The 23,799-nt window shown below is 35.9% G+C and overlaps 1 protein-coding gene across 1 annotated transcript in view; it reads left to right on the top strand.

Moving 5' to 3' along the window:
- STX18 (syntaxin 18) overlaps window positions 1-23,799 on the top strand; it is a 60,054-nt gene that overhangs the window by 16,726 nt on the left and 19,529 nt on the right. The window contains exon 2 of the mRNA XM_051798487.1: window positions 16,447-16,514. Within this exon, the coding sequence (XP_051654447.1) occupies window positions 16,447-16,514 (68 nt within the window). The remainder of the gene's footprint in view (window positions 1-16,446; window positions 16,515-23,799) is intronic.

Here is a 23,799-nt window from a genome sequence, read left to right as displayed (position 1 = left end):
CCAGGTGAAGGTTGGTTGGTTTGATTCCACCTCTTTGCTCGTTAGGAAAAGGCCTTTCTTTTGTGACTGTTGCAACAAACTACTGAATTTCAGTTAGTTGCTTGCAGTTGACACTGCCTAGTAGATTTTCTGCTGTGTGCTTGGCATACGCTTTATATTTGTACTGCAAGAGAAAAATAGTATTACTTTAAAAAAAAAAACAAACCCTGTGTTTTCTGTTTAATGGAAAGGGAGGTTTTAAAAGTGAAAGTGTTTGTTCTTTGTGCTTCAGTGAGTATTTGTGTGTTGGCTGTTTTCAAACCAGATAACTTCAGTCAGCTCTTATAATTGTACATGTCCATTGCCTCAGAGCACACACTCCAAACCAGGCATAGAGCACGTATCTTTTAACTGCCTCTGTTCAAGTAAATGCCTTTCATTTTACTTGTAGGATCACCTTTAAATCGAAAGGGAATATTAACTATATTATTATCTCTGAACATGACTTTGGAAAAAAATTGTGGTTCTTCAGGAGTCACCCCATTTTCTCCTGTTTCACTTATTTAAAAGAAGTAGCTTTCTTTTTCCTTTTCATTTGTTCCTTCCAACTCTGACTTTTTTTGACTGTGTGTGTTTTTATTTCTGGCTCTGTGTATTCGATTTTGTCATAGTTCTCTGTTGGAATCTCTCACAATTTTAGTGTCACTGATTACTTATTTTTGGTGTTTACTTATCATTTAATTCCTTTGTTGCAATATTTATTTCCTAATTTTCAACTGATTTTCTCTACGTTACAGAATTAGTAGACACTTGTTTATTTAAAGGATAAGAAACCATTAACTACATGTAGGATAATTTGGTTTCCCATAAATATCTAGTCAGTTGTTTTACTTTCTTTCTGCAGCAGAAGACAGGCTTATTCTTCTTGTTGCTGTCTAATTTATTGTATAAGACAAAGAAATTAAAAGTGCAGTCTATGTGAAGCCTAATCTGTGTAAATAATTTTTCCTTTTTTTTTTGTTACCTGTCTTGTCCAGCTCTTATTAGACTTCTTCCTTTTCTTGACTTCCTTAATATCATTAGTTAGTATTAATAATGACTACTAATTACGCAGTAAAAAGATGCATGCAGTCATTAAAGCTATGCTTTTATTTTCTAAAGTGCAAATTCCTCAAATCAGTTTAAATAAAAGAAAAACCATCTTTAGTTATTTAAACTTCATAAAAAGTTGTGGTTCAGCTAATTTGAGACAGTGCAACCAGACAGAATGAAACAAAGTTACATGAGTAAAACTTTCTATTTAGACAACAGGTTTTATTTTCCTTCCCTCTGTTTTTCTATCCATGGTCATTTTTGTCTTTTCCATGCTCACTGATGCTGTAGTCAGACAGACACTTGATTTCCTTATTGCAGGAACAAAATTTGAATTGTTATGAAGGGAATTGAAGAACATACAGGACAAAAAAGAAAAAAATACCTTCCAACTGGTTTAGATATCCTGAGTTAAAAGTATTTGCACCGCTGCTATACATTGTGTTCAACAACATGCTTTTCCATTGATATGACATAAGAGCTGCAGGCATTTGAAATTGTTGTGTGTTTCTGTGGAGAAAAATTGTAATTTTGGGGATTATCTGGTTCTAATGCTGGTGTGCCAAGAAGTAAAATGTACTATTAAAACATGAGGTCAGGTTAATCCTTTCTTGCTAGCATATATATAGCATACAGTGTTTTGTTTAGGCTGCTTTCAACACTTTCAAGGAGAATATTTTACATCTTAAGACATTTATTAATTGGTTTGGAGGTTTTTTTTTTCCCCATTAAGTGTGAGGTTTTAGGGTGTTTTTGGGGGGTTTTTTTGGGTTTTGTTTTATTTATTACACTAAATAAGGATCCCATTCTTCCAAGTACATGCTAGCTCTTGTGTCTCTGATGTCTTTCATTTGCACTGAAATTATAATTATTGCTTTTATCTTGGGTGTCACTTACAATGTTTTGTGGATTTTCATTCTTTACCTCAGGCCATGCCCTTCTGCCCCTGTTTTTATTCCCTCTTCTATCTTCAATTCTTACCTTCCCACACTTTTCAGTGTTTCTTTTATTTTTCACCCCTGTGCCACAGTGAATTTTACCAATTCCTGTTTCATCTACTCATGCAGTCAGATATCTGCTTGACATTTACCACATCATTTTGACCAATCCCTGTGTGGTAAATTCTCTTCCCAGTATTACGTTTTTGTGTTCTAATTGTGATTCATAGTCTTAACATTTTCATCTTAGAGTTGCTAGTGAGATAGCTCCTCAACAAGGAGGTACCTCCTGTTGACCTTTCTCTCTTCTAAGTTCATGCCAGTGCATGAGCAGAATATTGAAATACTGCTGAAATGTATTCCAGTAATACTGATTCATGTGTAATGCAGAGCAGAACTGTGGGGCAGTTGTATGACATTTGTTAAATCAGGTGTTTGTAGGTCAAATAGAAACTGGAAAATGTAGCATTAGTTCTGTCCTTGACATGAGAGACTGTTCACATAATTTATATGAGAGCTGTGAAACATTCTGTGGCAAACTGCAGTAGCATTTTACTCTAACCTTGAGTGAAAATTGTGTACAAACCAGTATCCATCTCACAAGAGATACTCCAGTTTCTCCATCTGCTTGTCTGCTGAAACACGAGTGTTTTCCATCCAGTTGTTTTTTATTTCCCCACACAATGCAGTAGCATTTAGCTACTGCAGCCTAACCTGGCCAATTTAGTTGTTATGGCAAAAGACACAGAGGTAACGTTGATTTCTTCATTGTGGACAGGCTGGTGAGATACAGTGAAACTGCCTGATGGACACTGAATCTTAACACAAAGCTTCTTAGTAACTCCTATGGGTTAATCTATAAATTTGTCATCAGTTGGTACATGTTTACTTGTTGACACAGTGGTGTTTTAGTTCCTTGACAGTTTCTTCTTGCCCTACATACTACAGCAATGCCCATACATAAATTAGCAGTATGTTGTGAAAAGCAAGATCTCTGAAAATGGTAATATCTTTGAAATGTTCGTGTGCCACAAGCTATGAAAAACTGTGATGTTGCCTATGAAATATATCTTAAAAAATTGGACAAAGCAAAGTAGTTCCTGTTTTATTCTTTCTACCAGAGTGTTTCAAGTAAAATACAAACTCAAATTCATTTGGCAAAATAGTGGTTTAAGATTTTTGTCTTCTGAAGCTCTTCTCCTTCGTTAGAGTTTACAGAATAAGCACGACCTCTTTCATCACACTGGTAGTTAATGTGATCTTACCTCAGCGTACTTAGGTGCTGGATAGCTGACACGTGCTCTCACTGCCAAGTGTTTGTGAACAGGAATCTGTCAATAAGCATGTGTCAGTGTGTGTTTCATGATCTTGCTTCCTAAGATTGTCTCACAGCTGGCTGGGCACTTAGTAATTTCAGAATGGAGACTGCATTCCCTTTGGGAGCAACCATGAAGATAACACTGTAGTTTGTAGCGCTCTCTTCTTGGAGGCCTTTGGAGGTGACTGCTGTGTGAAACCTCAGACTTCATGCAGCAGTATACAGTGGTGGTATGTCTCAATGCAGATACTCTTTGCTTTTGTCTCAGCCAACCCTTTTATTTCCTCTTCTTGTGCATCTTGATTTTGCCTTAATTTTTTTTATTTGTCTCTGTGTTCTCTCCCTATTTACATATTGTGTATTTTCTTTTCTGTGCGTGAGTACCATCAAAAAGCTACCTGCTACGTGACATTGTGGGTTCCTATGAATTGAGACTTTCTAGAGATAGATACAATGCTTTCAGAAATGAGTAATACATTGCAGGGAGAGGTAGCCTGTTACAGGAAACAGGTGAGTTAACCAGGAGACAAGAATGGACTGTTGTATTTTGAGTTGTCATGTATGACCTTGCAAGGTTCACTTCACTGAGTCTCTTCTTCCTCATTTGTATTACAAGCCAAGGCTTGTTATGTCCATGTGAGCCTTGGTTTGGCTGCGCCTCCGAGATCGTTCTCTTTCACATGCTGAGAGGTAAGAAGAGGGGACCAGAAGCTTGTATCTCTCAAGGACTTTAGATTTGATACTCTGGCTTATCAACAGTTACTGGCTTATTAGAAACTTCTGGCTTTTAAGCAATTTAATTTTCTTTCTTTCTCTTCTTTGGTAATATACGTGTCATTGTATAATAGACAGAATAATTGGGTTTAGAGTACAGAATTCATAGTTTAGCTTCCTAATTGTAAATAAAACTGAACTTTATTGTTTTTCTAATATGGTCTGATAATTTCCTGTTGATGTGATCAAGGGAGGCTTAGAAGGTGGCTTTATATACAGGTAATATAACAGCTGCAAATGCCACAAAACAGTTCATCATAATACATAAGGGAATTAGAGAAATTATCTATTAGGTTGTATTTCTTTTGATAACATTTCCTTCTACTGTATATTTCAATATTTTTCACAACTTCTGTAAAATTTTTGTGGCTGTTACAGATGTTCTCACAGGAAACTATTTCAATCTATTGTGAATTTTTTTCTATGTTTTGCACTCTGTCTTTTGTTTTGATGTTATATTGTGAAGCATATGAGTGTTTCCTCACATGAACTTCAAGTTCTTTTCCTTGCTTTTTGAAAATATAGTAAATGCTACAACTCTTTTAACTCTTACGTAAGTGACCTATAAATACTTAATTATTTAAACCTTGAAGTTCTTCATGCATTACGATTGTTGTTGAGGGTCAATATGCTGAAATGTTTCATGCAAACTTGTAAATACTTAGTCTATGGGAACCACTGTTTTGTTCTGAACATAATGTCATTTTTTTTAGCTATGCTGACAAATGAAACCGTTTCTCAGTTTGTGCTTTTTTATTCTTCTCTGCTATTCCCAAACTTTTTACATGAGAAACTCTCAAAATTTTTCCTGCTATCTTCTGGTTCACCTCACGTCGTAGCAGTTTCTCATGATTGCTCTTATCATTAAAAATGTTTCGTATATTTAACTGCGGCTTTTTAAATCTGTGAAGTAACCTTTTTTTTTACTGATTGACATATATATCAAGTAAAATTAAAATACTCAGAAATCTGAATACTTTGTTCAAATTGGTTAAATGAGTATGATTAAGTTGTAAGAAGTAGCCCATCAAGTAAAATCTTAAGACTGCATACAAAGCTGTCTGTTGAAATAAAAAAGCAGAAACCCAACTTTCGTTTGCAATAGCACTGTTCTGATTTTCATTAAATAAATTATGTTTTACTCTATTTTGTTTAAACTCAAGATTAATTTCTATGGTTACAGCGGATATAAATCTCAAGATTGCCTTTAAAAGGGATTGTTTATTCAGAACAGGACTGACAGTCTCTCCTTAAGAGAAGCTATTACTTAATTTTATTTTTGTAAGTTTAAATGCTTAAAAAATATTTGTAATGATACCCCAAAGGCATCATAAAAATGTAAAAATAATTATACTCTAAAATTACCAAAATTACAGGAAGTGAATATTTAAAAAATCCTTCTGAGATTCATGGCTGAGAAAAAGTGAGAAGGGAAAAGTGCTTTACTTCACAACTTGAAATCTTGTCAGGAGTTTCTGCTTTCAATGATTAAAAATATATTTTCGAATTGTCAGCATTACTCAGATGCGAAAGAATAGTGTTGATTTCCCTTTTAATTACAGCGAAAGCTTCCTTCTCACAAATTCAGCAAGCACTTTCTTGGGAGAAAGTTCTGTGTGACTACCTACTGGATTTTTTTCAAGTAGGAATTCCTCTCCCCCATGGTAGAGGCATTTTTTTCACAGGCAAACCAGCTGGCAAATACCCCAGGGCAGATCAAAATCAGCATGAATAGCATCTTGTGATGAACTAATTCTGGAGTCCTGAGATTTTTTCCAGACACTTCATCTAATACCTTGGGAAGCTAATGGTCATTTGGTAGTTAATGGAAGTATGAAAGGGTGATGTGCTCTATAAGGAAGGGATTATTCTCTTGGACTTTGGTCATGTCAGAAGATTCTGGAGTGGGGACAGAGTAAAGTGCTTTTGTTCTGTGATGCTTTTAGTCCCACTTCTGCTCTGATAAACTTCTTGCTCTTGCTGTAGAGTTGAGAACTTGTTATGGTTTGCCTTATTTAGCATTGTATAAGACACTTCTATTTCTTAGAAAGTGACAGGGTGAATGGAGTGGGATAATGTTATAAGACTGGATTTCAGACTGACTGTTAGTGTCCCTGTTTGGTCCTATTAGAAGGTCTATCTTTTTTCTTTGCTGTTATTTTTTTCCTTACCTCAGTTTGCTGTTATAAGGACCAGTGGATCCCCAGGTATGGAGGAGGGGTTTTTTGCATAATTCTACTTCCTAGGTGCTCTAACAAAGGAGTAGTGAGTGGCCTGCTTAGAAAAAGGACCAAAGCAGACCATTTGAAGTGAGGTGGCACGGAGGAGATCCATGTGCCTGATTGAGAAACTCTGGATTTACTGAGAATGTGAACAGCCTCTATCAGTGGCACACTCCACTCCACTCATCACTCCACATCAGCTGTGTAAGGAATTACAGTTACCAGGGCCCAGTAAATTCCTACCATTTAGGGCAGAGGATCCAGGTCTTGGTTTCCTGTTCCTTGAGAAGAGGGGGCAAAAAGGGCCCTTTGTTTTAATTTTTCTGAACATACCATAAAGCACTTGGATTAAAATCTTAATGTGTACAGAATTAATTTATTTCCACTATGTTTATTTACTGCTTTTGTGCCTGATCTCTACATGTTTTTTACATAAGGGTTCATAAACATGTTTTTTTACATAAGTGTTCATAAACATCTCATTTCTGACTGGGTGTTTTCTTGGTCCGGTCCAGTGTTTTAGTGGGGGAAAGACTTACTTGGTGTAAGTGCTAGAGCAACCACTAAAGTAATGTTTAATATGCATAATATAAATGAAGATGTTGAAACATAATAAAAGGATTTTTTGCACTAAGAACATTGATGATGAAAATCCAGAAAAATGCTTGGACACCGAAAGAGAATGGTGCTTGTCCCTCTGAATCGTATCTGACAGGGTGGTAGGATTTTCAGACAGAATGAGTGCTGTGACAGTTCATGCTCCGTCAGTGTAGAGGTGCAGGAGTGTAAATACCCCAAAGATGGAGAATTTGGAGTGGGAATGGCCTGGCAGAGCCGCGTGAGGGAAGCTCTGCTCCGGCTGCGGCTCCACTGCAGCAGCGGCACAGCTCCTGCAACGGGCTCAGCTGCTCCAGCGGCCTGTGATGGCTTATGCTGAAGCAAATTCACCTTAGTCCCAAAGGGAAGCACATGCACGTGTAGCTCTCTGAATTGCACTGCAAAAACTTGGATTCTGAATTTCATAGTGATGGTCAGAAAGAGTAACCTTTTATTACTGTGTATCTGTTAGATGAGACTGGAAATCTCCCTCTATATCATAAAACATCTTTGAGTCCAGAAAACATACTGAATGAGTTCAGACTGTGAGAACAAGGGACAAGAAAAATACTGCTTACAGAAAAACACAATGTTGAATGCAGTTACTGAAAGCTTGTAAATGGAGCATTTTGAACAGCAATGGTAAAGGCCTATTATTGCAAATATGTATTTTGACCAATTTCCTTTTATCTCTCAACCAAAACATTCCCCACAATTGTTGTGGGGTTTATATTTTAGTCAGTGAGGTTTTCAATGATCATGTAAAAATATAAATGTTAAAGAAAGTTATGATTAGAGTTGGACAATAAACAAGAAAAAGAGAAATAGTAAGTTTTATTAAAATCAGATGTTGTGCTTTTTTTTTTTAATTGAAAGTATTTGTTACCATGGAGAATAAATGAAAACTGGTTACTAAAACCATTTACCATGATGTTACATTGTAGAAAGCCTACTGTTAATTTTTTCAGGAGGTCACCTCCTGTTCCTCTTGACTCTGTACAGATTATTTTCAGAATATTTAGATGTGGTTCTCTATGTGATTGTATCAAACCAGTATGTTCCCACAAGACCTAAGAAAACAGGGACAAAGTTAACTCAGACTTCTGTCTTAAATTCTATGTGCATTTGCATTTTTCTAGTTCAGAGTTGAAATTAGGTGTTTATAAGTAATTATCCTGTAAGATTTTTTTTTTCTCTATTTATAAATACCTGAAGTACAAAGCATTAAAATGATTTAAAGAATATATAATGTATTTTGGGATAATTTTACTCCTAAAAAAATCAATGACTTCAGAGTAATTTTTCTGTACAGTTGGAGTTTGCTGTTGGTACCATGCATATTTCTAAAATATGCAGCAACTTCATCCCCAAATAATACCCCAGTAAAACCTTCATCCAGTGATAATATCGGGTACTTACAGTCTTTATTGTGGTCAGTGGGGGAACTGGACCTTTGAGCTCTTAGAGCTTTTTTTGTGTCACTCTTTTTAGAAGAGCCTTGAACAAAAAATGTTTGCAGTTGTGTCACAAAATTACAAGTATAATCTCTTCATTGTACATTTGACCAAATCTTATGCCAACTCTGGATTACTTATAAGGAAAGCGTAGTAAGATGAGCTTTTGTAAGGCTGCTAGTGCGTTATTTACTACCAAATTTTGTATAATAAACAATTAATAAAAAATAAAAATAACCAAATGCAGATCTGAAGTGCACTTTAGAGTATTTCAGTATGAACTGACAGTAGCATAAATCAACGAGACAATTTTTGAAATGAAGGCAGAATATATATGTTAAGTAAAACAAATCAAAAAACAAATATTTGTTTAGACTTGAGTGGTTTTTTTTAATATAGTGTACAAGATGGTGCTTTTTTACTTTTTCCTTTTTGACAGTTTAATATCAAGCAAAATGGAGTGTTTTCTGCTCCAGACCAGGTGTCAGGAAATTGGCTTTGCTTCTTATTGCAGTTTAGGGGTTTCTTAATCGGTTTGTTACTGGGCAGAGAATACTGCCTGTGGTATTCTTCAGACAGGTTTTAACTTCCAATATTCCACAACACGTAATGCAAACTTCTGCAATGATTCTTTAAAATTTTGTTTTCATTTTAGAAAAAAAAAAGGGTTATTTTAAATCAGAAAAAATACTGAAAATATTAAACATTTAAAAAATATTTTTAAAGTTTTGTACCATCTTTACCTCGAAGATTCAAAATGCCTCAGTCTTCATTTTCATGGCTTTTATTTCAATTAATTCAGTTTTGAATGTTCTTACCCCATGTACCACACATTTTATTATGACCCCCCTTATTCTTGGTTAATTCCTTTGCTCCGAATGCAAGACTACTAATAAAATGCAATTAAAATGTTTCCCTGCCCTTTGCTGCTGCTGTAAGGTATATGCTGATGTAAAGCAGAAACTGAACCAAGTCACAATTTTCCTGAGATTAGAGGTAGCCAGGCTGGCTGTCTCCTCGCCTCCTGCTCCCCGCTTCCAGCTCTGGGCCACCCCCACGCCACAGTTTAGATATTATTTGCTCTTTTGGGTCTCGGATTACCAGAGCAATTGATCTGCGTGACCTATTTTAGAAACTTTCACATTTGCTGGGGAAACCTAAACCAAATGTATCCCCTCAAGAGACAAATCAGCCGAAAACTGGCGAGTTGACATTTGGAGGCAGCAAATGTGCCCCTGCCGTGAATTCTGGGGGGACAGCACCACCTCATGGGCTTCTGGAGAGTCACCAGCCAAACCCTTTTAAAGAACTTTGAAGTCTTCACGTTTTTAAATTCAGAACTTCAGCTCCTTATTTAAACTTTGGTTTAATTTAATTGGTTTAATCTCTGTTGCATGTCGTTGGATCAGGGAATTATATAATTTCGTCTTTTGAAGGTTCCAATTTCTGAAATGTAGAATCCAAGTAGCAGTATTTTGAAAACAAAAATCTTGTCTGTCTGTAGTAACATCCAGCAGGAGCCTGTGTTGGTTAAATGGGCTGACAGTGCTTAAAACATAACCTAGAAGGAAGCTGTGTGGAACCTAGCCTTTCATGTGTTTTATTTTTAAAAAGTTCATAATTTTATCTAATCAAAGGTAGTTTGTACTGGAAAACTTCTCTATAGGAGTAATTTCTGCATCAAAGGTTTTCTGACTAGTTTTTCCCACTTATAATAGTTTAGGTAAGACCCTAAGCTCTTAATTTTAAAATTTATTTAATATGAATTGTGTTTATAGTATCTGTTCTGTTTGGGTTTTATTCCAGATTTCTGAAAACGCTTACCTTCATTACATGCACTAACCATGGAAAATTTCATCTGGTGGTTGTTTTTTGGTTTTGTTTTTTTTTTTATTTTGTTTTGATTTTTGTTAATATGGTTTAGACACTGGAAAAACAAGCTTATATTCTTACAGCAATTACTGTATCTCCTCCTAGTACTGAGAGAGTACTTTTTTTGGTCAGAAACATGTAGTCCCTGTACATCTTCTACTACCTTACTGGAATTCTGAATTTCTTCTGAAATAGACAGTGGGTATGTTTGGGTCGACTATATGTTTGGAACTGAAAACATGATAGGCGTCTAGATATTCATATTATAACAATTAATATTTTACAGTTTTTGTAAAGGGGATTTTAGAATATAGTCACCTACTCACGAATCTGTAGATAGACTATATTTAGGTAAGACACTGGACGTAAAGCTTTTCAAACATATTGAAAAATGTGAAATTTTGTTTAGGCTTTTTCTTTTCTTTTTCTTTTTTTTTCTTTTTAGGGTTAATAAGAAACTTCAGCCAGCAGTGCTTTTCAGTGTTGCTGAATCAACAGTAAATACCATGTCTCTCATGACTTTTACAAAAGCCTTTCTATTATGTTTTGATTTTAAGTATTTTTAAAGTTTCCTTTGACAAAGTACACCTTTTAAAAAATTCAGAGCGGCAACACAGCGCAAAGTGTCCCAGTCAGTTTTATATGGTAGGAAATACTTGCTTATTGTTCTGATGGAAGAGTAAACTTGATAAAACGCTATATTTGTTCAATGGAAATGACTATTCAGCACGGTTGAATTCCCTCTACAATATGTCACGGGAACCTACTCCAATCATTTTAATCGTAAACAATGCTGCTGCTTCTTGCAGTGGGTTAAGCGTATGCAAATTGGAACCTACTGTTTCATGAGTGATCAATTCTTTGTTGGGAGGGGAGAGAAATGCTGGATGTATTGCTAAGAGACTGAAGGAAGCGGAGTCAGCGGCTTCATTCTTAAGTCTGTGCGTCTCCTCAAGATGCTGTTTTGGAGGGAATGCTTTCCTAGGTCTCATCTTATTTAATAACACAACCTGCTCTGAAATCGTTAAAAAAATCTCTAAATAGAGGAACATCTACCATTTCTAGCGCAGGCCCCAAGTATAAATAGAGCTGTGCATGCCACCTGTGGTAGCAGATGGCAGCCATTCAAGGCTTCCTTTTGTGCCAGACCTGCATTAGATGCAATATTTGCTTTTATGTTTTCATAGGAGTTTCTTAAAAAACCTATAGTGACAACAAAACACAGATATATGTATTAAAGAGATAGTTTACGAACTGGAACCTAAAGTAACTTTTAAAATGTCATGTTACAGGCTTTAATGTGAATTTACAGTGGTTTTCACTTGCACGATGCTGAGGCTTTTGTTGCCACAGAGTGGAAACCTGCTACTGCTTCACTGTAGAGAATCAATTGGGTTTTCATGATCAAAACTGCACTTGGGAGTTGTTAAATAACACCTGGAGTTTCCAGATTCAGTACCCGATCTTAGGAGGTTATCATGGTGAATTTTGAAAGTTGTAGTTAAATATACCTTCAAACATGGCCGATGCATCTTGTAGGAAGTTTCCTACTAGTGCTGTTCAGCTTCTGCTCTCCCTTCTGGTGATACAGGTGTTTGTGGAGCTGAAATGAAAGAAACCAATTCATTCTATTTGAATTCAAGCACTGTAAGCCCCATTTCTGGAACAGTAATTTAAAAAAAGTCATTTCAACGTTTTGGGGTGTGATATTGACCCTCAAGGGGAGTGCCAGTGGGAAGGGGGAAGAGAGAGAGTCTGGAGTTTTCTAACTGGTCTTCATTGTCAGAAGGAATGTAACCTTCCATGTTCTAATAGTGAACAGAAGTTCAAGAAGATGCTGTTGCTGTAAAGATATAACTGGTACTGGCATTATTGTGAGGAATGGTCTTTTATTCCCCTGATTCTAATAAAAATGTCAGTTATCTGGAAATTCAGTAGTGTTCTTCCCTCTAAGGTAAGTTTAGTCTTAATGCAAGAGTGCTGCAACTATGAAGGGCCTTTCTCTAAGCCCTCCTATCCCTTCAGGGGAAAAAAGGGAAATAATTTCTTTATTTCAGGGTTGAAGGAGAGGCTTTTCTTGGCTCCAGACTTTCAGAAAAGAAGAAAGCTATTTTTGAGATGCAAAGAATGAGAGGCATGACAAGAGGCCAGTACTGAAATGTGTTTGTGCTGCTTCTTCAAATTGCTGTTATCTATCCTTTTGATGGGTGTGTCAGCTAGTGGTATAAATATTTTGAAAACATGCTTGTACAGCAAATAGGAAGTTGCAGTTATGATGGGTGGGTAAATGGAGTGACAAAAAATGGATGTGCTGAAATGCAAGTGGGATTTAAAATTCGTATAGATCTACTTGAAAGATCAATTAGAGAAGATAAAAAATTATCCCAGAGGGAGAAAGACTGGCCAAGAAAACTGTCACAAAAGAGCAGACTTTGTAATATCAGGTTTGGCCAAATTCACGAAGTTATCTAATGGTATTAAAACCCTCTGAAAGTTAAAGTATTCTTTAGCTATTTTAATATATGTACTGGGAACCAGAGCATGGAATTGGAAATTGGAAAATCCCAAACTTTAATGCAGTCAAATTGTGGTTATCAGGTAGTCTTCGAATTGAGTTCAGCCACAGCAGATTTGAGAAATACCAGGTTCTCATGTCAGATATTTTTGTGGTAATAAATAGAAGATGGTACCCTTCGATCAGAGGGGGTCAATTTAATGCCTTTAATTAGGTCAGCAAAGGGAAACTGATAATGGCATCAGCAGGTCCTGACTCAGAAGTGGTCCAGGATTCAGAAAATATTTTAAGGGGAAAAAGACAAATAGAAAACAAGATACAATGAAGTATAATTTGCTGTCTTACTAAAAATAAAATGTGTCCAACCAACTTGATGCTTTAAGAAAATCTGCTTTTCCTTGGTTAAAATGACCTGAAGTCTGACGGTAAAGTGTCTGCTGAAGTGCCAGCAGTAAGTCTAGAGGAGATTACCAGAGGAAATATTAACGGAATGAGATGAATTAGCAGCAGCAATTCTTCTACAGTAAAAGAAGTGTTGGACTGAAGAGAGGTTAATGGGGGAATTATTTTTTGCATTCCCTAAAACAAGAGCAAGATGAGTTTAAAAATCAGTCCCACAGTAAGACAGACTGGTAAAATTTACTGATGAGGGAATGCTGAGAGGAAGGAGAGGGAGAAGTGATACATTACAGCAAGTACTGAATGACTTTGGGGTCTTGGAATTGTGAGGAGAAAGAAATTCAGGAGTAAGCATGTATTCGAAGACGTCATAAATGGAAATGGTGGAAGAAAAGCTATTTCCAGCTGAGTTACGAAGTAACTAATGCCAGTGAATGCCTTCTGATTATCTGCATTGGAAAGGGATGGATACAAACTGGAACAAATGCAAAGGAAAACTGTGGGTTAGGCAACTTCAGAGCTGTTTCTTGAGAAGAAACTAAAAGATTGGAGTCAGTTGTCTTGGGTACAGAAGTTAGAGAAAGATAGTTATTGACAATAAAGTCAAACACACATACAGGGAATCAGAGCTCTTAAGGGAAAAGACTGTTTTGAAGCAAGAACAGATGAATAAAAGTTGGTAATCGGTAAACCTGGAAATTAGACGTCCTTATTTGTAATACCAACAGTAGGATTCCAGTAAAACCATTCAGTTGTAAGCAGGAGAAGCCTTTATTACCTTTAGGCTGGAGCTTGATAACTTTGTAAAGAGTGTATGGTGTGCCTCTGATAACCCCAGAACAATTGCAGCTTAATGACCCTGGAGATATCTTCAAAATTTATATCTGTATAATCAGGGATATTTTGCGACTGCAGAAGATTGAGCATCATACAAAAGACCCCAGTCTTTTTCTTTGGATAAAATCCACATTAATGCTAATGAGACCTCCTTATTCATAAAAATTGTTTCATTTTGTTGATGTGGTAATGACAAATTGAATTCAAAGCTATTCCAGTAGTACAATGTAAAAAGAGGCAAAAGAGAAATATCAGCAGTGCAGGATCTCAGAAGATACTGTTAGAATTTCGGGGAAAGTAGAACAAGAAGTCTCACTTCTGATGCAAATCTTGGGAACTAAGAGCTTGGTGTGAGTATGGGCATAATGGTGTCATTCTAAATTCATGAAAATAGCTTTACAAATGGAGGAGAGGCAAAGTGGGGTCAGTGCAATTCAAACACACGATGACAATTTTAGCCTAAATAGAATGCTCTTTGTGACTAGATGAATTAATTACTGTAAGACAGTGTTCTTGCTTGTCATTCTGATTCTTTCTGCTTGTTAATCACTCCTAAATTGTAGCTATTGCAGTAATATTAAGATTTATTGCTTACAAAATTTTACTAATCTATTTTCTAGTTTAGCGTTTGTTCGCATATTAATGTAAATGTTTTGAACATGTTTCTTGTTTTACATTTCTGTTTTGTTTTCTGTACTACTTTCTTTCTGTCTATTAAGTATTATTGTTCCACTGAAACACTGTATGGCTGTTTTAAATGTTTTGCTTTCATAGTCAAGCTTAGTTTACCTATTCAGCAAATTTGACGACATACCAAGTCTGAGCTGAGGAAGAGATTACTGTACAAGTAATGAGTTCAAGTGGCAATGAGAAGGAACATCTGTAGGATGGGTTAGCTTACTTTGTGTGCCTCATTGGACTTGCAGTGACTGCAGTATTTCCCTTTTTGTTGTGTATGATGGTGCTAATGCATGTAGGAAACTTCGGATCTGCTGGAGTACTGGCAGAACTCAGTTTGCTGTGAATGGGATGAAATTCCCTGAGCTGTTAATCACACAGAAAACTTTAAACATGGAAACTGGGGAAATTGTTATCCAGTATGATGAGTTACAGTAAAAATGAAACAGAGCAGATAACAGTAGGGAGATGGATACATCTTTATTTGCACACAGAAACATTTATTTTGAGTTGTACAGATCACTGTGGTCTTATAACTAAATTTTTTTCCTCTTTTTTCAAAAGCTGCTGATCTTTTGGAAAAAATAATCGGAGGAATTAATCTTCTATTTATCCAAACTATTCTGTGTTCCTTCTCTGTGGTTTTTTGTTTGTTTAATTACAAGGACCATTTGCATGAAAATAGGATTTTAAGAGTTGAACAGCTTCTGATGCTTTTTCCCAGATATGTGAAGTAAACCACTGTTTATTGCATTTGTAAACTAAACCAACTTTTGTTTTGTGAAATTCCCTGTATGCTTCTTTTACACTGAATTATTAATGAATATTTAAAAATATGCTTTTAAAAGGTTCCCCCTGGATCCCTCTGAAAATATATACCATTAATGTATAAAATTCTCCTCCCTTCTCCCCTCTCCCCATCATGTCATCTTCAAGACCTGCCAGGGAAGTCATACTGGTAGTCATCTCGTTTCTCTGACAAATTAAGCTACATTTCTGTAGTTCCTCCATTTTCCAAAATAAGCAGCATCTTATGCTACACGAAATCTTTTAAATCAGACTAAAGTATGCAAAAGTTCTTCAGATTTTTCTTTTCTTTCATCTTTCCGAAGGATCTTTGTAAAGATTTCTTAATAAAGAAAGTGAAGTGATTTATAGTAAAAGTTATCCACAGTGAGGTGGAAACCCAGAAGTAGAAATCTGATTGGGATGTATGCTTTGGAAAACTTACAATGATTAGGAGATGATAGAGATGCTACTTCAGTTTGGGCACAAACCGGTCACTGTATTATGGCAAAAATAGAAAGGAGATGGACGACACCTTGGCCCACGAGTTCTAATAACTTGAATATTTATGTTATAGCTCATCAGTAAAGAGTTTAGTCTTCCAAAATTAATTTATTTCCAAAGTGTACATTAAATTCTGGATTGACAATTTAGATACTATTTTATCATATTTAATATTTTTAATATTTAAAATTGTAGTTATATTTAGTGTTTGGTTTATTCTTTTTGGAGAGGAGACATGTATTATTACTGTTTTTAATCTGAGCTTAACCTTCATACAGCACATCTTTTTTAGATGATTTTTGTCTATTGACTGCTTGGAAAATGTGAAAATTCTAGTATAAAAGAGTAAATTTTATTATTCCATTTAATTACAGAATAAATAATTTTACAAATTCATGTTTGAAATGTGGAATACTGAACTTCAAACATAAAATAATTAGTTACCTGACTGAAATTTTAATTATGATTTTTATTCATTTAGATTTCTCATATTGGAAAGCTGAAAGATTTTCTTCTACAACACAGAAAGGACTACATTAATGCTTATAGGTAAGTGTGCATTGTGTTTAAATAGATTTATTTATTTTTCTAAAGATTTATAAAATGAACAGCTTAAAAACCTATAGGCATAATGACAAAAACCAAGACAGAGCATATCAATTGGCTTACTGTAAGCTACTGTAAGATGAGGAATAATGCTGTCATAAGAAGACAATGTGCCTGAATAAAATGAGACTCAGAGTTTGAAAATTATTTCTGGCTCTTAGGAGTGAGATCTGAAACAAAACCCGGAATTCTGAGTCCCACACCTTTTAAGGACCTGCAGAGTAAGTTTCTGAAGTGGTTCCCAAGACAGCAGGGTACCAGATTCAGTGATCCCATTTTCCCTTTCACCTGTGACACTAAACCTACACAAAGTGTGCAGTCAGTAGCCTTGGCAGGTCCTGGAGGAGAATGATGCAAACTTTTCAGACTCTGGAATACAAATTCCAGGTGGAGGACACCAGTGAGGATACGGTGTCAGGGGACAGCAGCACAAGATTTGTTTTTCTGTGACAAAAGCAGTAGGCTTCATCTCTGCTAGTTATTCCTGTGTGAAGCAAGTTTTGATTCTCTTCAACCATTAGGAAACATTCCAAACTGCTGTATCTGCTTACTGCTGACAGCTTTAGTAGTGGGATTTTTAGAAGATTAAAATACAAGTTTACAGGTTGGTGTTAGGAAGAAAAAAATAGCGTCTTGTGGTCTGCAGATCCTAAATCAAGTTATCCTAAGAGCTAAATGTTACTGCAACTTGTATTTTGGTGAACCAAGTACAAGTAATAGTTTCATTTGAGAAATGTAAAACTTGCTTTTCAATGAAACTTTGTTACATGCAAACTTAGTGAGTCAGCCCTGTCTGCATTCCAATTCTGCCACAACCCTGACTAAAGCTGAGCTTGTCCTTCAATCAAAGTAGAGAAAATGCAACCTAAAGTCATCTTGGGTTGAAAGCTTCACAGATAGCAAATAGAAGTGGTATCCAGACAGATATCCATTCCCCAGAAGACAATAGAACAGATGAACCAGTCCATATTGGAGGAACAGTCTTTCTGAGAAACAACTGGGCCTGAAAGGGTCTGTCACAGCAATAGCAGTACTGCCCAATTAATGGAATCAAAATGTGTTGCTAAGTGAGTTACTAGAAGACTTCTGGCACCCTTTTTTTGTCTCCCCAGGATTTTTAAAAGCTGTATTTTGTTGTTTCAAAAATGAAACCAATAAGAGAAGATGGCATGTTTTAGAAGTGGGAGGCCATGAGAACTATTCGTAGTTGGTGAAAATGAAGCTTGGGGGTGTCAATTCTGTGTGTGAGGTGGAAGAGGGACTGCTTTTCCAAAGCAACAAGCAAAAGTAACTGTACAGTTATGTGTTATGACTGGCTCCCTGCTTTTCAATGCCTGTTGGAATAGGTCATGATCAACACTAGGTGGAGCTAGCTATTTAATACTGAAATAACTGGGTTTACTCTGTGAAAACTTCGTGTGAATGCAGAGGTTGAGAAACTGCAAATAACTGCAGTAAGAGCAGTCAGAGGCAGTTAAACTTTGGGTAGTTTGTATTAACTGTTTGTATTATGTACTGTGCATAAAATGAAAGTGATTAGAGGACTAAAAATTTGTCCAAGTTATTTTGATTTCTAAAAGTTTTTAATATTCTTTTTGTAAACTATTGTAACAAGTTATCATGGTAATTCTCAGTGTTGTTCACACACATACACCCCACCTAGGGTATTCATTAAGGAGAGGAAAGAAGTGTCATTTCCTTTATTAAACCATAAATAATCCTGCAGATCTCATCTGTGATTGCAGTTGATCCTGTCCTTAATGGTGAAACTTAAAATAGGTAATAATGTCAAATTACATACTAGATTGTTTATGCTGTTCTACTTTGTGGGTGCAAAGAGCATCACAGCATCCATGCTGTCAGTCTGACAGTCTTAGCAAATGCCTCATTCAAAAGCAGTTTCAATAACTTTTCAATACTTACATAATGGGGACAATTTTTGAACAATTAAATATTAAAAGGCTGTCCTGAAACTTACGTAGGAGATTTAATTTTGTTCTTGAAATTTGACTACTCTGTATTTTGTCAGTCCTGCTATTTGTTTGTCCAACTAGCACAATGAGTTGGTGAAATTCAGCTTTTGAATTACCAAGTTGAATTATTGTATGCCTTTTAAAACTTCCTCATAATGTACTACATCCAGGTTCCTGGTTGCTTCTTTGACCTTACTGTTGCAGACTATAAATTCTTTAATAATAGAGTTTTTATTTTTGGCATACATAAAATATCCTGCTATAGAGGGGATGTCTAATTCATTTTTAGAGGAAAATTTTTAGCAATGAAAGTCAACTGGAGGAAGGGTTATTTGAATGCAAGGCCCTGACCCATTTTATCAAACTTTAAATATTTAATAGAAATACCTAAATTGAGCCAAAACCCCCTCAAGATTGCTTATTCACCTTCTTTCTTCTTGATCTGACTATTATTTAAAAAATATGTAAATAGCAAAGCACACGAAACTATTGATGCAGTGATCTAAACTTGCTGGCTTACAGGCCACTGCACTTTTATCTTCTGTTTATCAGGATTTACTTACTTTCTCTTACATGTAGGTTTTCACTCCTTTTAGATGAGGATTGTTCTTACCTTCCCATTTTTAGTGTATTGACTGCTACACATTCTCTGTATTCTTTCCCTCAGTCCATTTGCTGTAACACATCCCTACATTGCTTTTTACACTGTACTCCATGAGATCCTGTCTTCAGTCTTTGGTAACTTGTCTGATGCTTCATCTGTGAACAACTTGTGCCTTTTTCATCATCAGCTCCTTCATGCTTTTGATCATTGAACCACCAAGACAGTTTGTATATTTGTGTTAAATATAGTTTGAGGAACTAGTGCACTAGCAGTTGGGAATTTGAAATGGTTTTCAGAACTCCTCCACAGCCTCCAGTTTCTCTGAAGGCTCTTTCAAGGTTTAGACAGTTTAAAGATTCCTACTCTTTTAATTAGACTTCAGAAAGAATTGAGAGAATTCCAAATTCTGATCACAGAACACTTCATATGTAAAAGGAAAATGTTTGAGAGAAGAGCTTCCCATCTGGAATTAGTAGACATCTAATTTATTGTGTTTTGCAACTGCAGAGATACTTATGTGGCCAAACAGTGTGGTGTAGATGGCTTCTGAATAGAACTGATACTTTTTCCATGGGAAAGGCTGGATGAGTGGCTTCTGATGCGTCTTCATTACGTGCTTCTGTGGTTCTGTGCAATTAAGTGTTAGAACATTTCAGTTGCAAATAATATACTTCAAAAAAATTCTGAACAAATTATCTGTCTTAAAAAATAATGTTGGTGCCCAGTAATTATACCTCCTGCCCTAGTATTTCTCTATCTAAGCATTTATCTATCTAAAGGCAATAAATCAGTTACATCATTTGCCGCTTAATAGAAAATCATTGAATGCTTACACAGTGTTTCATGGAGAGTGTTTCCGTGTCTTTAACAATAAAAGAAAAAAAGCAACCATTAAAGGACTCTAAAAATACTGTTTTACTGACTCCTGTGCTGACTCCAGGCTGCTTTCTTGTCTAGACTTAATTGTATTTTTACAAGAAGCAAGATTTTGTTTGTTATACTGATAGAAAACATGTAGATGATCTGTAGACACTTTCTTCCTGGAGTCTCTGTAGAGACTTTCTTTTCCTGTTCTCCAGGGAATTATTTTCAAATTATTTATCTTTTCTTTTTTAATTGCACTAAGTTAATATATCACATTTCAGAAATAGTATTTTTTTGCAGTAGCACTCTGGAATTTCTCAGCAATATTTTACAAAACTGAAAATGCTAATTCAGGTTTGCCTGTACTGCCTGTTCCAGTAGCTGAGGCTTCCACACAGAATTAAAAAAATATATTTTACATAGGTTGTTGTGGAATGTTTTGTCATTTGAGTAGACAAGCTTTTACCTCGGATTTACATCAGACAGCATTTAGATGGAAAAGGGCGGTAAATGAAAATGCACAAAGCTTTGTTAAATAGGAAATCAAGCAATTTAAAACATGCTAGATGCCCAAAGGGAAGAAGTTTTAAAATATCTGCTGTATTTGCACCTAAGGTTGTACAACCATGTACTTGAATACTTATGAGGAGCATTTCTTTATATGTTTGCAAGGGAGTGTCTGCAAGTGGCGGGTGGGGGAAACGTCTACTAAAAACAGTGGGTTTCAATATTTTAGAACTGATTTTTTTCCTGCTTATTGCTTCTCTCCCTTTTGTAATACATTGTTGGAGGAAAATCAAGTTTTTCTTCTTGATTTGTTGTCTATATTGAATTAGTAAGGAGAAAATATTTTATGCACCAGCAGAAAGTTAGTAATTCCCAAAGCTGACGTAACACCTCCATCAGCTCTTCTCCCTTGTGCTTTGCCAGCAAAATAAGCTGGAAGGAGCATGGCTGAAACATCCAAAAAGAGAATTAGTAGTGCTTTGCTTGCTTTTAAATATTTCTTTAAATGAGAATTCATATCCTCACTCTGCTGCTTCCTTTTTCCTTATCCATGCTACTAGAATAATTTTTTTACACTAACTTACTTTTGTTTTTTTTCTCGGTCTCTCCAATTTCAGCATATTTGAGATTTCATAGTTGTTCTCTTTGTTTGATTGTACTTTTTCCTCTCCTCTCCACTCCTGTCCCAGTTAGTGTTGCAGTGAGGTGGTGAAATAAAACAAAGCTCCAGCTAAGACCTTGCCCAAACGTAAGGATAGCAGAAAGATTGCTTTTCATTATACTGTATTTATGCATCCCATTGTAATGATGACTTTTTATGCAACAACATGTTGTTGTTATGTTTGGTTTATGATCTAATATGATCCCAGATGACCTTCTGAAGTACTCTTCCCTACTCTGTGGGTTCAGTTAATTGTTCCTGCTGCAGCAAAGAGCCTCTGAGCATTCCTTACTGAAATTCTTCATGTAATTTCTCCAGTTTGGCAGTATTGTTTTGAATTGAAGTCCTGTTCTCTTGATACAGTTTTAATTTGCTTAACTTTATGCCTCTGCAGGTTTAGTAAGCATATATTCAATTCTGCTGAATTGTTAATGGAAGTATTAAATAGCATCAGATTCAGGACAAAATCCTGTGGAACACAACTCAGTGCGTCCTACTGTTTTGGTGTACAACTACTCCCAAGTTCAGCTTTTTAGTTTCAGATTCATATGGTGCTTGTTTCTTCTAACTCATTTATTCACTAGTAGCTTATGAGAATGTTATGTGAGATGGTAACAAAAACCATACTAAAAATTATAACAGTGACTGCTTGTCATCCATCCATAAGACCTGTTACTGCATCCCAGCAGTAAATTACACTGCCTATGGCATAGTCCTGATATGATCTTGGCTATTGGTGATCTTTTTATTCTTTCATAAGTGCTTAAATGTTACTTATTTATTCTTACATTTTTCTAGGCTGAGTGGTCTGTAAGTCCTCTGCTTTTTTTTTTGCTTTAAGAGATTTTTTTAAAGATAGTTGCTAAACTTCATCTTTTCATCAACCTCTCATTTGCTTAGTCTCTCCTAGTTCTTGGAAGTGAGGATACATCCTTTCATTTGATGCATTTCCTATTTTATTCCAGGACTTGGTCTTATGTTTCTGATCACTGTATGAATGTGCAAAAACCCTGGGCTTTTTTGGAAGTTGGTTAGTTCCATTCAAGAGCACATCTTTGTCACACAGATAGGAGGGATATATCAATACCTTCAGCATTATTCCAGGAGCCACTGCACCTTCAGGTACACTTGTGCTATGACCTCATTCCCATAGCTCTCTCTCTTGTACACTCATTTACTCAGCAACCTGTTGTTCATATATTGTCTGACACTTGTTACTGTTGATGAAAATCTCAACAAAGAACTATGAGAGAGGTACTAAATTGGGCCCAGGTGATTTAGAAGCAGTAAGCTAAAGGGAATAATATCTGCAGCTTTTAAGTGATCTTAGTGATGAAAGTTAATGCAAAAAAAAAAATCTGGAATTTATTCATACTCTGTGTATCGTTTTATGTCTCTTCTGAGTAATAAGCCAACATCACATTCTTAAATGTTTCTAATAGTAATGTTTGCACAGCAATCTCTTGTTATCACCGGCATCCCTTACCAGTTGTGAGTTGTAATCATGCACTTGACCTTTTCTGATGTGTCCCTATGTGCTGTATTCCTTTAGATGTGTCAGTAGCAATCAGAACTCATTTGCCCTTTCTGTATTCTGCTTTTTCTGTTTGAGCTCAATGAAGAGCTCATGAAGTAGCTCAGTTGATCTCTCATTGTATTGCCTATTCTTCCTTTTCATCAAGGGCAGAATTGCAAACTACCATAATGTAATTTCTATATGAGAACTACTAGTTCATATGAATTCTTTTCTGTTCCTTTTTAGGTTTCCATTCTTTTCCAATCTAACTTGCTCATTTTTCTGGACTAATGAAGTCTGCCTACTTGATGTTCACTGTCTTCATTTTACTCTTCACCCACTGTTTTAAAAATTACAAATAAACCAAGTTGCCTTCCAGCCCAAGCTTCTTATGAAGTTTTCTCGTATTAATTAGGATAAAAATCCAGAGGAATTTATTTTCGTCCTTTCTCCCTTCTTTTTCTGCATGCATTAGCCAGTGTGTGTCTTGGCTACTGATCCTGATTGTATCTGAAAAACCTGGTTTGTTTGGTCTTTCTTGATTTAGTGATGGATCAGTCCATTGCTGTGATACTGCCACTGCACTTCTCAGCGAGTATTTGTATCTCTGACATACAAGACACAGCTGGATTTTTTTTTCTGTTCATTTGTTTTTTGTCTGATGTTTTGATGTGGTTTTGTTTTATTTTGACCTGTTTTATTTTAGTGAACGGTTCATTTTCCGGTAAGGTTGGAGGATGATAATTAAGTGAATTTTCAGTATAATCTCCACATGCAGATTTACTGGGGAGTGCAATGGGGACTTCAGTTCCCTGTTAATACTGGTGGATGCCATATGTGTTTTGACATAATGGCATATGATTGTGTGACTCCATTCTTGCCTTCCCAAGGAGGTTGGGTTTCAGATATCGTTGCCTCTGAGTTGCTTGACCAACTCATGTTCAAAAGGGCTGGTACCAAACGCTGTGTAAGCTGTAAGCAGTTATAAAAGGAAAAGTACTCTATTTCTTTTTTACTGGGTTAAGCTGCATTTTGCTAGCTTTGAAGCAGTGAAAATCCTGTTTAAGATCTACCCTAGTTTTGTATTAGCAGCTAGGAAAAGT

The sequence above is a fragment of the Manacus candei genome, unplaced genomic scaffold (assembly GCF_025592945.1).
Source record: "Manacus candei isolate 608988 ecotype Guabito, Panama unplaced genomic scaffold, ASM2559294v1 h1tg000048l, whole genome shotgun sequence".
Classification (NCBI taxonomy): domain Eukaryota; kingdom Metazoa; phylum Chordata; class Aves; order Passeriformes; family Pipridae; genus Manacus; species Manacus candei.
This window is presented reverse-complemented; position numbering and strand designations above follow the sequence as displayed.